We start from the raw sequence: 15552 nt of genomic DNA on the forward strand, positions 1-15552 counted from the left end.
ACTGGCACAGCAAGGAAGGGGCACCCACCATGACTTCTGGGCACAGAGGTGCCACGTAGGCCCTGCTGAGCGGTGAGAGACCCCTTGTGCCAGCCCCCCACCAAGCACAGGGACTCCAAATGTGACAGTTTCACCCATTGCTGGCAACACCACTCCCATTTCCCACGCCCCAAAGTCCACTGCAGCCTGCAGCAGCTGCAGAGCACCCAGTGTCTGCTTCCAAACACCCCAGGATATGGGCACATGGGAGTCTGGGCACCCAGGACCAGGGCTGGGGACCAAACGGTGGAGAGCTGAGTGCCCAGGACCAGGGCTGAGCACCTCAGAGCATAGGGGTGGGTACCCAGGACCAGGGCTGGGCATCTATGACCAGAGCTGGGCACCTCAGGGTGCAGAGCTGGATGCCCAGCATCAGAGACAGACACCCTGGGGACAAGGGACAGACAGATACACCCCCCCAGCAGTGCCAGATACCCCCCCCAGCAGTGCCAGCGGGGCGTGGGGACGATGTGTGAAGCGCTGCCCTCCTGTACCAGGCAGTTTCCCAGTTCATTTTCTCCCCTATTAGATTCCAGCTGGCAGGACAGCACCCATAAATATACATAAGGGCTCATTTACATGACGGTTTATTCGGGAGCAAATTCCACAGCTGCCTGGCAGACGGCTCAGTGCAGCAGGCGAGAGTCGTGCCCGAAACCAGCCCTGCCTCAGTTTCCCCATCTGCAGCCCAGGAGACAGGGAATGGCTTTCCCCACATTTTTGACAATCTGTTCCTGGAAAACCCAGGGTGTTATTATCAAGGCTATTTATAGCCTGGTAAATGGGTTATTAATACGATTATTCGCAGTGTGGCAATGGATAATTGCCCTGGGTGGGGATGACACCCTGTGTGTGTGTGAGGTGCTGCACGGGGACAGTCTCAGCTCCAACCTGCCTCCAGTCCAGGGGGAAACTCAGCCCAAAACCCCAGGGGGGGGCATGGGGATGTGCCTGGTGGGCAGTGGGGTCCCACAGCAGAGCCAGGGGCTCGTGGCAGGTGAGGGGGTTTGGTGGTTCCGTGCTCCAGCACTGGAGTCCAGCTCTTGTTTCGATCATGATGATTAGCTGAGTCACAGCTGGGGTGCTGCTAATTAAATGTATTTCTTAATTAACAAGATCACAGAGAGGGCCTGCCAGCCTGGCTTGGCTTTCAATCACGGCTGACAGAGGCAGCTGTGGCCGTGGAGGCCTGAGGTGTCACAACCATCCCAGTGCTCAGCACTGCCCCGTGGCCGCCTCTCCTACTCTCCTGCTCTCCTGCTCCAGGAGCCCATTTCCACGTGGAGCAGGAGCATGAGGATGAGCAGGGCTCATGCCCCTGCTCATCCAGCCCCAGGTGAGATGAGTGGGGCAGCCCCTGGCCGTCCCAGCCCTGGGGTGCAGCGAGTGTTGGGGCTCAGGATGGGGCTGGGCCACCCCCTGCTCCTGCCCTGTGACTCAGGGCTGCTTCAGTCCCCCCCATCCCTCCCCACCACCTGAGCTATTAATTAATATTAATAATAACCCCCCGCAGCTGCTATTCACTGACCTCAAAGCACCACCTGAAGTAACCCCTGTTCCACTCCCTGATGGGAAAATCTCCACTCCCCACGGGTTGGGAAAACTGAGGCACAGGAACTGGGACAGGAACGGTGCCAGGAGCTTTCCCTGTTCACCAGTAGGGCCTGGAAGATGGGGGAGAAAAACCCCTGGGAGATCTCCACAGATCCACAGTGCCCCACGGATGGGTGAGCCAGAGTGGGTGGAGAGGATTTTCCTGGCTGGGGAAAAATAGAATAAAATAAAAATAAAAATTAAAAAAAAAAAAAAATAAAAAAAGGAGCCCATTCTGCCCCCCAGCCTGAGCTCTGCCCCACGGTGAGAGGCTCCCATCCCTGTGGGAAGCGGGGGGCTGAGCTCTCGGGGGGGATTTCGCGTGTCCTCGCCCACCGGCGCGGGCAGGCGTCGGATCTGGGGCTTCTCCCGGGTTTTGGCAGTCTGGTCATGTCCTGCCGGGAGAGCAGCAGGACTGAGTCACGTTCCAGCGGCAGCAGTGACTCACGGCCACCCCAACCTCCCCGCGAGCAGCCGGCACATTGCAGAGATTCCTGGATGGAGGCAGGAAAATAAAATTAAATAATAACAACTGCCAGCTTCCCCTCCCCACCTCCGCCCCCCGCTTCCTTCCCCCAACCTCCTGCAACACAGGCGCAAACAGCAAATTCCTGCGCCACCGGGAAACACCTCCCGCCTCTCCAGACGCCGGGATGCACGACCTGCTCCTCCACTGCACGAACCGCCCCTCGCCGGCAGCTGCGGGGGCTCCCCAAAAGGAGGTGGAAGTTGCCCTCCCCCCCCAAGCTCCCCCAAAGAGTGGGGACACCCCGACAGCGAGGTCCTGCCGGTGCAATGCAAAAATGGGGTGCGGTTGGGGGGGGGGGATCCTGGGGTCCCCCTCCTGCTTGGAATTGCTCCATGGGGGGAGAATTGCTCCTAAAAGGGGGTGCAGAGCAGACTGGGCGTACCCCAGTCCTGAGGTTACACAATCCTGGCTGCGGGGCTTTTTTTGGGTGGGATCACAGATATTTTGCATCATTTAGCATCATCTCCCATCCTTAAATCCCCCCACCCAGGGGGTGTCCCCACCCTCAGGGGACACGGGAGTCCCACGTGCCCCCGCAGCCCCGGGCACGGCGGGGCCGGGGGGATGAAGCTCGGGGGCAGGGCTGTGTTGTGTCTGTCTCCGACCTCGGTATATTCATTATTTAAAGCGCTCGGCGGGAGCAGCGGAAGCCCCGGTGGGCTGCAGAGGCTGCGCGGTGGGGAGAGGACGAGCTGCTGCAGCTCCGGTGCCGCGGCGCTGCGGCGAGAGCTGTGCTGCCCTGTGGTCCCACGGCAAGGGATGTGCCACCCCATGGCCCCACAGTGAGGGCTGTGCTGCCCAAAATCCCATGGCAAGGGATGTGCTGCCTCATGGCCCCACAGCGAGGGCTGTGCTGCCCAAAATCCCATGGCAAGGGATGTGCCACCCCATGGCCCCACAGTGAGGTCCATGTTGCCCAAAATCCCATAGTGGGGGCCATCCTGCCCTACAGTCTCGTGGCAAGAGATGTGCTGCCCCACATCCCCCAGCAAGTGCTGTGCTTCCCAAAATCCCACAGCCCTAAATCCCACAGCAAGGGTTGTTTTGCCCAAAATCTTACAGTGAGGGATGTGCTGCTCCACGTCCCACAGTGAGGGATGTGCTGCCTCATGGCCCCAGGGGCTGCACAGCCTGGAGCAGGGACCCTGTAGGTCACAGCCCCTACAGGTCAGGGCACAGGGGACACACTTGTGGAGCCCAACATCTCCAGAGCAAGAGCTCCTGTCATGGGGGGCTGGCCCCTATGGAGCCCAGATCCTGTACAACACAAATCCAGGTGCTGTAGGGCAAGAGCTGCTGCCCCAGAAATGCAGACCCCTAAAGACCATAAAACCCCATCCCATAGAGCAGTGTGCAGAGGGAATTGCAATTAAGGAGCAAGAGAATATGCCCAATGGAGCAGTCCCTATAGAGAGGGGATGCCTACCATGTAGAGAACCCCATATAGGGCCTGTCCCTATAGATCAAGAGCCCCCACCCCACAGAGCAGCTCCTAGAGCAGTCCTGAAGGCTGGGAGTGTGGGATTGTACAGGCCCATATGGTTCTGATCCCACCCTACACCTGGGGGGCACCAGCTCTAGGCCCTGTTGAGCCCCTTCCCGGGGGAGCAGTGAGTGACTGAACCCTACAGAGCCCTGCAGGGGGGTCCACAATGCACCCCCCTTGTCCCTGTCTCTGATGGCCACCTCCCTGCTCGCTCATGCCCTTGAACATCTTTGCATCCCCCTTCCCACAGCGTGGATGGGGTTTGGGATGAGCGTGGGACAACGAGCAGAGCAGGAGCTGCACAGGCGCCTGTTCCCCGTGTCTGGGTGCTGCCAGTGATGGGTGTTTGGGTGCTGTCAGTGATGGGTGTCTGGGTGCTGCCAGTGATGGGTGTCTGGGTGCTGCCAGTGATGGGTGTCTGGGTGCTGCCAGTGATGGGTGTCTGGGTGCTGCCAGTGATGGGTGTCTGGGTGCTGCCAGTGATGGGTGTCTGGGTGCTGCCAGTGATGGGTGTCCCGGCCCCCAGCACAGCCTGTGTGGCTTTCACAGTGTATTTTGGTCAGTGCTTACGAGAAGAGGCGCTGGGGGGGCCGCGGGGGGGATTCCCGTAAGTGGCCTCCCGAGCCTTCCCCATTCTCGAGAATAGGAAACTGTGACTTCTGCTCCGGGTTTCACTTTCTGCCGGGGGAGGGGAGAGGCCAAACTGCTCCGCTTGACCATCACTGCAGGGGACTGAGAAAGGATGGTGAGAACAAATTCAAATTCATCGGTGTGTTCTCTGCACTTCTTGTGTGCAAAAATCTCCTTTTTTTTTTTCTCTCTTTGTTTTGTTTTGTTTTGGGGTTTTTTGTTTGGTTTTGTTTGTTTGTTTGTGGTTTTTTATTTGTTTGGGGTTTTTTTGTTTGTTTGAGTTTTTTCTAGGAAAGCAGAGTGGGGGCACCATGATACCCCCTGTAAATTTGGTCTTCCACTGAGAGATTGGGGATACTCAGGGCAGCAAGTGATGCTGTCTCCCCATATCTGAGTAAGGCACGATGCCAAAGCCATGGCAGTGACCTGCCCTGGTGCCCTGTCACCCCCTCTGCCCCCAGGCCACCTCCCTTCCCTGACAGCCCCTTTCCTGTGGCACACATGGGTCCCCCCAAGGGTGCTGGGGGTCAGGAAGGAGGAGGGCAGGAGCTGGTAAAAATAGCCCCCAGGTGCCCTCTGCCCCAGGAGCAATTCCTCCCTGGGTAAACAGGAAATCTATTCTTAGGCCCATTCAGGGCTGAGGGCAGGTCCCTGCTCTGGGCTTGTTTTGTTCCTCACTGACACAGGGGTGACGCCACACCAAGGGCCACCACGCAGAGCCTGCCAGCCCTGTGGGCTTCCCCTTGCTCACTCTTCCCCCCCAGCAGCTTTTCCAGGGCTTTTCCGGTGTTGGTGGGGTTTCCCCTTCCCACGAGGGCTGTTTTGGGGTGTCCCTGGAAGGCCCTGCATTGTTTGCTTCTTCTGGGCTCAGCCCCACACTGGGTGGCACCCTGAGGGGCAACTGCTTTGGCAGAGTTTTTGCCCTGACATCCAGCTCCTCTCCCTCTTCCTTGATGGGATCTCTTTAGCTGGAGGAGATAAAACCACCATGGTTTGCCCTTTCCCAGGATGAGCTGAGCTGGGTAGATGGAGGAAGGATGCTTATGGCTTTTTCCTGTCTCTCTGAGGCCCCCCATCCACCTTTATTCCACACGCTTTCCCCAAGAGATGTCCCTATTTGCAGTATCCTGCTCCAGCTCCCTTCCCTTCCCTGTCTCCACGGATCTGTTCAGCCTGTGGCACCCCTGGGCTCTGCCCAAGGCTGCTGTGCTGGAGCTGCTGTGTGGTCCAGGCTCAGGCAGCAACCCCTGCCTGCAGACAGCCCTCCCTGCCGGCCAGGGATTGTGGGCTCCTCCAGCTCCATGGGTTCCTGCGTCCCATTTCAGCCCCTGACAAGCTCAGAAGTGGCAATTTCTGCCCAGGCAACATTCTTGGGGAGCTAAAGATGATGCAGAGAGAAAAATGTGGGGCTGCAGCCTAAAGTGCTGCGTGAAACAACCAGGGGTGCTCGTTATGATGACGACAGAGAGGGGGATCCCCTGTGTCTCCTCAGCATCACAGCAGCACCTGTGTGGACACAACCTTGTCCCAGAGTGTTTTGCCCCAGGAAACAAGTAACTGAGGGAGGTGCAAGGGTGGAAAGTGCTTGTGGACAGGAGGGGGTGAAGGGAAAGTCTGGGATGGGCAGGAGTGTGGAGTGGCTCAGTGATGTAGGTGAGGGGTGTCTGTGGTAAAGAGGAACACCCACACCATGGGACTGCAGCAGTGTGAGGCCAGGAGTGGTGACAAGCTGGGAGGGGACATCCTAAACCCAGCACTGGGTCCCTGAGGTGTGTGGGTGAGCCACAGGCTGGGTCCCTGCAGGGCATCAGACCTGTCACCATCATCTGGTGACAGATACGGCGATGTGGAGGCATGGTGACAATCCCATGGAAAATACACCCCCAAAGAAGTCTGCACGGACTGCAGAGCCGGGTCGCAGGCGGGATTTATCCCAGCAATCCCAATCCCACAGATTCCCCGCTCCGGGCATTCCCCGCGCCGGGATGGAGCAAGGACGGGGCGGGGCTGCCCTCGCGTGGCCGCCGGCGGTACTGCACAGCGGCGGGGCTGCGGGGGAGAGGCCTCCCCAGACCCCCCATCCCTCCGCCTCATTCCCTCCAGTGCGGAGAGCAAGGGGAAGGGGAATCCGGCTTGTCCGTGTGGTGGCAAATGTACCCTCGGCTTGTCCTTTTCATGATGGAAACCCAAAGGCAGAGATGTGCGGGGTCTGCATGAAGCCAGCGGCGAGGACAGGCTGGGGAGGTGACTCCCCAGGCGGGCCAGGGGTGGGAATGGCCTCATTCTGCTTTGTCACAGGGGTCTGCATCCTCCTCCTCATCCTCTGGGTGTGTGATCCCTGCGGCAGAGCGTGCCATGGCCCTCATCCAGCGCCGCTTCAGCTCCTCGGTGTCGGCCAGGAAGGTGTGAACCTGCCCGGACTGCGCCAGCTGGAAGAGGTGGCGGGAGTCGCTCTGGGGCAGGTCCTTCACCTGGTAGCCCAGGAGGGGGATGGAGGTGTGGGCTCGCACGTCCTGCCAAGAACAGACAGTGGTGGGAGGCAGGGGGTGGGCACAGCGGGATGTCCCTGGAGGATGGATCCGAGCCCGGCCTCACCTGGGGGGCTGCGTAGATGTACAGCACGAGGGGATCGTCCTGCGGGATCACAAACCAGCCCCGCGTCCCCCCCTTGCCGTTCTTGTCCAGCAGCTGCAGGGAACTGCAGAGCAAACTCCTGCTTGATACCTCTGCAGCTCCTTTCTGCCAAAAAACCCCCAACAAATCTCTCAATACTCAGTGCAGGAGGCAGAAAGGGCACCGAGCCAAGGCCCTTTCCTGGGGAATTCCCCACCCACTCCACCAAACCCCCAAAAGCAGGGGCAGGCAAGGGGCTGTCCTGGCTGTGAGGGTGCTGCTGAGATCCCGTGGTGAAGGGAGCCCTGGCTGTTGGGGGGTCCCTGGGCTTGGAGCAGGAGGGAGCTCAGCACATGCTCCCTCTGACTGCTGTGGGAGTGACTTCCACCCCTCCTGCTGCAGGTGCAGGGCCAGGCTGGGACAGCCATGCTGGGGACCAGGGTGGGTGGCAGAGCTCAGAGGGACAGAGGGGGGCAGAGCTCACCTCCAGGATGCCTTTGTGCTTCCCCTCCCGGTCCTCGGGCACCGCGTGGCCCGTCAGGAAGATGTAACACTCCTGGCAGACGCGGTTCAGGCGGTTCCCGTCGTACTGCAGCTCAACCCTGTAGTCAGAGCAGCGAGCACACACCACCTGCAGCCACAGACAGGGACACTGCTGAGACTGGGGGATCCGGGGAAAGCTCCGTGAGGAGCTGAGGGGCGGGAGCAGCCCCGAGCCTGGAGGGAAAAGGGATACACAGTGTAGGAGAGGTGTGGTCCTGCCCCAGCAGCCACCTGAGCAGGCCAGGAGGGAGGGGAAGGAGGGGAGGGGTGACTCACGTATCCACAGGCTCGGCAGTGGTGTCTCCGGCGGGTGATGGCGTTGAAGGGCTCCCTGCAGCGCATGCACATCGTCACCAGGTTGTCCCGCACCCACTGCGGAGCTCGGCGGCCCAGCTCCTCTGTCTGAGGGTGAGGGGCTGCATCATGGGGCTGGCCAGCCGTGCTCTGGGTGGTCCCAGCCCTCTGCTCTCACCCCTTCCCCTCCTCAGCCCTTCTCCCCGTCCGCAGCCTCCCCCCAGTTCGGTTCAGCGAGGAGAACTGAGGCACAGCAAGGTGGGCTGTGTGCAGGGGGCATGGGGAGAGCAGGAGGGTACCTTCAGGGCAGGGGTGTCTGTCTCCAGTCCAGGTACTGCTGTCTTAAAGGTCTCACTTCTCTTCTCCTTCCTGTCAATGGCATCTTGGAAGGCCTAGAGGGAAAGGCAGGGCTGGAGGGGCAGCTGGGGGCTGCCCTGACACAGAGCATCCCGCTGGGATGAGGCAGATGTGCCACCACTCCCAGCACTCGGTGGTACCTTGATCCAGGCATCCATCTCCTCCCCAGACCTGGATACAAAAGGGAGATGGATAAGCTGTTGTCCTTGCTCCCTGAGGGTCTGGGTGAGGTCCCCCTTCCCCTTACCTGGCCTGCAGCTGCAGCGTCCGCTGCTTTCCCGACACCAGGAAGGTGTGAGGGAACTCTGTGTCCTTCAGCTCCCACACCTGCCAGACACCGGAGAAGGGATGAGGAGCTGAAGCCACCTCCAGCACACAGAGACCTTCCTCCATGATGTGAGGCACAGGGATGTCCCTCGGGCACAAGCCCTTCAGCCCCTCAGATCCCACATGCAAAAGATTTCACTGGCATTTTGCAGGATCAGAGCGTACCAACCTCACCCACAAAGCCACCCCTGGCTCCAGCTCCTCCCTCCTTCCCGAGGAAGTGAGGGGCAGCAGCCACGTTACACCCCAAATTGGGTTGCTCTTGGAGGAGTCAGGGTCTGGGGGAAGCACAAAGACAAGGTGCCTGTCTGACCTTCATGCCGTCCACGTCCATGCGGAGGCGGACCTGGAACTCGGCGCCCACCTGGATGACCTTGGGCACGCAGTACAGCAGCATGTTGTTGAACTGGGAGTGGGGAGATGGATGGGTTGGAGCCCAGCACCTGCCTGCTCCCAGCTGGGGGCTTCCCTGGGATCTGGGGGATCAGATCCCCCAAGCCTGAGCTGGTCCTTGGGAAGAATCCGCCTAAAACGTGACTGTTTCTGCCCCAGCCCTCTCCCACCCTACAAAGGTGAGAGAGGCACCTCCCAGGGCTGCCTTGCCCATGGGATCAGCAGATTCCCAACCACATCCTACACAGGATGCCCTGCATTGAGCAGGGTCAAATGTCCCACCTCTGAATTCATCCCTTCTGTGCCAGATGACCCAGCAGCACCCAGGCCAGGCTGTGCCGCCTCTGCCCCCATTCCCATCTTATCTGCTCCCTCCCCTTCCCCTGGGCATCCCAGCTCCCACCAGGAACAGGTACTTCTCCGACGTGCTGTTGTTGCGGGTGGAAACTTTTTGGATGGGTCCCTCCTTGATCAGCTGGTTGGAGGGATCCACAATGTCATCCTCGAGGCCCAGCCGCTGATAGACCACCCAGAGGTTCTGCAGCCGTTCCTGAGGGAGGCAGAGGGACCTGTTTTTGTGGGGTGATGAGCAGCCACAACCTTGCCACCCCTGGATTCCCCCCATTCCCACCTCCCAAGCCAGCTGCTGATAACTGGGAGAGGTGGCACTTGCTCTCTCAGCCCAGATTCATCTTTGGGAGCAAATGCCAGCCTTGAGCAGCTGGTCACATCACTGATGTTACAGACATGACTCCCCAGGCTCAGGGTGATGGGGTCAGGCATCAAGAGCAGGGTCTCAGCTCCTGTGCTGAACCCACAGTGCTCCTGTCCCATTCAGGAGCTGCAAAGCATTTCCAGCTGGGACAGGCGCTCACCATCTCGGCGATAGCTGCGTTGGAGTGCTTGGCCACTATAAAGATCATCTCCAGGGCCTCTGCAAAGAGAAGAGACAGGCTGGAGGTTAAACACCTGCTCTGGAGCTGTGGGAGGAAGCTCCTGGGTCTGTCCCTCATGGACGTACATGTGTGGTGGCTGCTGCCTTCCCCTGAACCCAACCCAAACGGCCCCAAAATGCTGCACAAGAGTCCAGGTATGGCCAGACTGTGCATGGTGGGGTCCTGGGAGGACAGACAGACAGTCCCATATCCCTCCATCCCAGCAGGACTGGGAACTGTGTTATCTACAAGGGTCTGACAGCTCTACAGGTCTCCCTAGGGGATGCTCTGGAGGGACCACCCTTATCCTGAAACATCACCCTTCCTCACTGACCTCCACAGCCCCTGGAAGGGCAGATTAATCCCTCTCCCTGCCAGAAAAGGATCAGACTGAGAGGTTTATCCAAGGGCTCGGGGCAGCTGGTGAGTGAATCCAGGTTTTCTAATGCCTGTGTACAACACTAGGGATTGTTATTTCCCCTACAAACCCACCCTGCCACTCCCCAGGGTGAGCCAGACAGAGCTCTTACTCTCGGCATCGCCCCTGTCGGGGGACTCAGGCGGCAGTTTCCGGACATAATCTTTCAGGAGGAGTTCGTAGCGTGGGATCCTCTGCACAGGCTCCAGCATGTGGTGCTGCAGCGTTAGATTAGCACAGACCTTCCTCTTCTGGGGAGAGACACCAGGCACGGAGAGAGGAACAGTGACCAAGGCAGCTCCCACCCTCTGCTGCTCCCCCCGTGCAAGGAGATTTTGGGGAGCACTGCTGTGGTCCCTCCCCCTGCCCTCACCTGGATGTCAGCAATGAGCTCCTGGAAGGGCGGGGATTTCTCTGACCAGGCAGTGATGAGCTCCACGGCCTTGTCGAAGTTCTTCACGTATTCTCCGTACATCTTGAGGAATGGTGCAAGTTTCTGGATCACATCCCCAATCCGGGGGTTGCAGTTCCTGCAGGAGGGAACCGCAGCTTCCTCAGTGTGTCGGGGCAGACAGACAGTGAGGGAGCAAACGAAGGGGTGTGGTGGTTTCATAGGATCCCAGAATGGTTTGGGCTGAAAGGGACCTTAAAGGTCATCCCATTCCACCCCCTGCCATGGGCAAGGACACCTTCCACTAGATCAGGTTGGTCCAAGCCCCGTTCAAGCTGGCCTTGGATACTTCCAGGGATGGGGCAGCCACAGCTTCTCTGGGCAACCTGTGCCGGTTCCTAACTTTTCTACTAACATTTGTACTGCTGCAACCTGCTACACCCCTACACAACTTCCTGCTCTCCAGGATGAGAATGTCCCCAGCTTGCAGCCAGTCTGGGCTGTTCACAACTGGGCACATCCTAAAACCACCTGAGATGTCACCCCCACTTTTCAGAAATACTCTGATCTGAGTGTTTTAAGGAAGTGCTTTCCAGCACAAAGACATTTGGAGCAAAGCAGGCCGAGCTCTGGTCCTGGTGGGAGCCCAGACTCAGCACTGCTCCAGGTGTCCTCCTGAGCTCACCAATCCTCCATGCGCTTCCGCAGCTCCGGCAGGAAGAACTCGTAGTGAAACTGGTGGATGGAGGAGATGTTGGAGAAGATCATTTTCACCACCTCCTCTGGGACCGTCTTTCCAGTTTTGGCTTCTTTCATCAGCTCTGTGTAGAACACCTGGAAGAAAGCAGGGGTGAACAAAAAGGGTCAGGAAGAGGCCTGAGGATCCCATTCCCTCTCTGAGACTGGCACATGGCTCAGTGAAAGGCCTGACCCTGTGCAGGGGGGAAATCCCAGGCCCCAGGAGAGAAGCAGCGGGAAAGCTTTGATGGGACAAAGGTGCTCCGTGGAAATGGGGGGTGTAGGAAAGGCAAAGGCCAGACCAAATCCCTGGCCAAGAAGACCAGCAGCCCACTTGTCTCTCTGTTGTACACCTTCACCCTCTCCAAAATCTCCTTGCGTGGGCCCCTCCACTGCCCAGCTCACCTGGTCGAGGAGGTGGAGGCGGTTGACATAAGCCTGCTCTGTCTCCAGCAGCTCCAGAGCGATTTTCTTTTCCTCTGGTTCCTGTATGGAGTGGGAGGAGATGTGACCCCAAGCTCTGAGCCAGCTCAGGGAATTCCATGCCTGAGCATGGGCACCCACCAGGGTCCCCTGAGCCACCTCCAGAGCTCACCTCCTTGCCAGGCTCCAGCCCTGAGCCCTGGGGCCTCCTCCAGTTGTCCTCACAGATTTTGTGTCGCAAAGAACAGAGGCATTTGAAGCTGAGTCCATGCTGACCTTGCTGCTCCTCCTCCTGCTCTTGCTCCCCTTGGAGCCTGGCAGCCCTCAGGGAGAGGCTCCAGCGGGCAGGGGATGCTGGAAGCTGCTGGGGCTGGCTGGCTGCAGCAGTGGTCTGGCTGTGAGGAGCCTGGTTATCCCTCCAGGCAAATGTGCTGTCCCTGCTACAAAGGAATCAGCATGATCAGCTCACCCATTCTCCCAACAAGCTCCCAGCCCCAGCTCAAAGACACCGTCCTCGAGCAGAGGTGACAAGAGCAGCAGCTCTCTAGCACTGACACTGCTCTGCTCTGCTCCAGCCTGCAGTACAAACATCCCCAACATCCCCCATGGGGCCAGGATCCAGCTTCTTTTTTCCCAGTGCCTCCTGCTGCTGTGGCCAGTTCCTGTCCTGCTCTAGAAAAGCAGGATTCTGCTGTTTATCCCAGGCACATCCAATTATTTCCCAGGTACAGCTCTGGCACTGCAGATCCAAAGTGGGGAGAAGCCCAATAGCCAAGAGCAGGGCTTGTGTAGGTGGTTTTGCAGACAGGTTGTTTTTTTGGTGGTGTTTTCTCTTTCCTTTTCTGGCAAAGGGAAAAGAGCAGGCACGGGAGAGAAGCCAGGCTGTGAAGGTGACAGTGAGTTGTCTGGCATCTGAGAGCTGGTCCCTGTAGGAAACTGCTCTGGGCATAAACTGGAAAGATCCACTGTGGGTCTGCAGACAGGAGTGGGAAGAGGATGGAAAAACCTGTGTGAAATTGGACACAGAACTGCAAAGTTAAGGATAGGAGGTGACTTGAGGGGTAGAGATTCATCTGAAGACAATCTTGGGTCCCTCCCAAGCACAGGTCTGTGAGCTCAGGAGTAGATCCACAGCCATGCACACATCTCCTTCTGCCCAAGGGGACTGGCAGAACCCTTCAGAGACAGAGTCTTTATCCATCTCTCCCAGTGCCTCCCAGACCTGTGTCAGCCTAAACCCACTGCAGAGCTCCCACAGGGAACTTCTCTCTTTCTGTTTGTGCTGACTTGGGCCAAATCATTTTCTGTTCCAGAAAACTCGTTCCCAGGTTCCCCAGCTTCCTCCGAAAGTCCCAAGTTACTTTTATTTCCTCTAAATCAAACTCACACTCCATGATAAACAACAAACACTCTGCAGCAGTGATGTGGAGGCAGATCAAACCCTGCAGCAGTTCCAAGACAACATCACGGGGGTTGATGGGGACAACCACAAATCCCAGGAAAAGCACCCAGTGAAGATGCAGGCAAAGTTCTTGGAGTAAAAGGAAATCCTGTGCCTGAGCAACTCTAGGAATTGATGTAAAACTCACCTGCCCAACCACGCAGCCCCATTAATGCTCACTGAGAGCACCTCATGGGGACAAGGAAAGGCAGGATTCTGTATCCTGATTCAACAGATAGAGAAACTGAGGCACAGACCTCAACAATAACTCACCTCAAGCCTCAGAATTCCTTTTACACCAGAATCAGGGCAGATCTCTTCACTCCAACCCCAGAACCACACTGTCTGAGGGTCCCAGCTCACACTCCAAATAATGGTGCTGTTTTACAAAAGGCACTTGCTCTCCCCCTTAACACAATGCTTTACCTTTCTTTCCTAGGAGCCACACCTCTGCAAACAACTGCACAGTCTGAGGCTGGGATCCTCCCAGACACCCAGGCAGTTAATTCCCAGAGGAAGAAGACCCCTGCCTACATATTTGCAAACCACAATTCTTTTCCCCAGCAGCAGCAGCAAAAGGATTCACCAGCCAATACTGAGTGTGGGGGGAACAGGCTGCCACAACCTGAGCCAGGCAGAGTCACTCACATGCCACTGAGGTTTTCAGGCTTCTGTTCATGACCCACAGCGGGAGGAAGACAGAGTGATAAAGAATAACAAATCACCTTGTCAACTTCTCCACAGCCTCCAAACCACAGCCTCCACGGTGGGTTTCTTCCTTCCAAAACCCACTCCACGTGGAGCCCACACACCCCCTCAGCACCCAGAACCCTCCCTCCTTACCAGTGCTCTTCAAACGCAGCCACCAGCTTCACCACACTCTGCTGATTATCCACCTCTCCCTCCATGGCACTGCCTGGGAGCAGGTCCTGGGTGTGCAGGAGCTGCAGGAGTGGGACTGATGGCTGCAGCTCCCTCCTTCTGTCCCCCTCTCTGCCTTGAGGGGACCCAGGCTGTGGTTTGGGGAAGAGGATTTGCACGAGGCAAAGCCCACCCGCCGCCTTCTCTGTGGCAGGAGAGCCTGTCTCTGGCTTGGCCTCAAAAGGAAAAGGAAAGAGGAAGCACAGCAGGTTGTGAGTAGGAGAAACGCTGAGAAAACCCTGGGAACTGGTTCAGTTTGGGAAGGTGGCACAAACCAGGCAACAGCAGGAATGGTGCAAGGGCACCAGCGGGGCAGGAGGTCGGACCTGCTGCACAACCTGGTGCTGGATCCCCCCATGACGGGTGGGATGTGTCCCACCAGGGTGGAGTTCAGGGTGGGATCTGAACAGTCCTGATGCCCAGAGGGGCTGGGAATGGGCTGGCAGGACCCTGCTGGGAAGGAGGGAGGGAGTGGTGCAGGGTCCTGGTGCCCAGGGGGACATAAGGGGCTGATGTGTGTGTGGCTCTGAAGCCAACTAAGGATTATTGGTAATAACAGACAAGGATTGTTGGCAGTAACCAAGCACTGTTGGTAATAATGCACCGTGAAAAAGAACAAGATGTGTCTGGAGAAAGGTCCATGTGGAGGGAGGGCACTTTTCTGGGATAAACATCCTGCTTGTAGTTCCTAGAGAAAAGCACAACAGTGCAAGTGCAGGTCTTCCTTTCCTTTCCCTCCCCTTTCCCCTTTCCCCTTTCCTCTTTCCTTTCCCCTTTCCCCTTTCCTTTCCCCTTTCCCCTTTCCCCTTTCCCCTTTCCCCTTTCCCCTTTCCCCTTTCCCCTTTCCTTTCCTTTCCTTTCCTTTCCTTTCCTTTCCTTTCCTTTCCTTTCCTTTCCTTTCCTTTCCTTTCCTTTCCCTTTCCTTTCCTTTCCTTTCCTTTCCTTTCCTTTCCCCTTTCCTTTCCCCTTTCCTTTCCCCTTTCCTTTCCTTTTTCCTGTCCCCTTTCCTTTCCTTTTTCCTTTCCTTTTCTTTTTCCTTCCCCTTTCCTTTCATTTTTCCTTTTTCCTTTCCTTTCCTTTTTCCTTTCCTTTTCTTTTTCCTTTTCTTTCCTTCTTTTTCCCTATCCTTCCCTCTTTCTTTTCCTCCTTTCCTTACTTCCTTGTTTATTTCCTCCTTTCCTCCCTTGTTTGTTTCCTCCTTTCCCTCTTTTCTTCCTTGTCTGTTTCCTCCTTTCCCTCCTTGTTTGTTCCCTCCTTTCCCTCCTTCATTCCCCCTTCCTTTCCTCCCCCCTTCCTCCCCTTCGTTCTCTCTCCCCTCCTCCAACTCCCCTCTCCCTTTCCCTCTCCCCTCTCCCCCCCCTCCACCCAAATCCCCCCTCACGTCCCCTCACGTTCCCCGCGACTCTCCCGGTCCCTCAGGGCCGCGCTCCCCCCGCGCGGCCCCGCAGTGGTTCGTGCCCCGCTCCCCCCGCGGCGGCGCG

At 57.7% G+C, this 15552-nt stretch overlaps 1 protein-coding gene across 1 annotated transcript; it reads right to left on the bottom strand.

The window, feature by feature from the left end:
• Positions 1-6188: 6188 nt before the first annotated feature.
• Positions 6189-14790, bottom strand: FGD2 (FYVE, RhoGEF and PH domain containing 2). The gene is made up of 16 exons (XM_064635673.1): positions 13994-14790; positions 11882-12149; positions 11692-11772; positions 11234-11382; positions 10531-10687; positions 10270-10408; positions 9680-9738; positions 9208-9354; positions 8725-8817; positions 8332-8411; positions 8225-8255; positions 8027-8119; positions 7710-7835; positions 7375-7521; positions 6873-7016; positions 6189-6790 (listed from the first exon to the last, which is right to left on the bottom strand). The coding sequence occupies exons 1-16, from the start codon at positions 14056-14058 to the stop codon at positions 6557-6559; spliced, it is 2013 nt and encodes a 670-aa protein (XP_064491743.1). The 5' UTR covers positions 14059-14790; the 3' UTR covers positions 6189-6556.
• Between the last annotated feature and the right edge of the window lie 762 nt (positions 14791-15552).

Source organism: Pseudopipra pipra, chromosome 25, assembly GCF_036250125.1.
Source record: "Pseudopipra pipra isolate bDixPip1 chromosome 25, bDixPip1.hap1, whole genome shotgun sequence".
In the NCBI taxonomy this organism is placed as follows: Eukaryota; Metazoa; Chordata; class Aves; order Passeriformes; family Pipridae; genus Pseudopipra; species Pseudopipra pipra.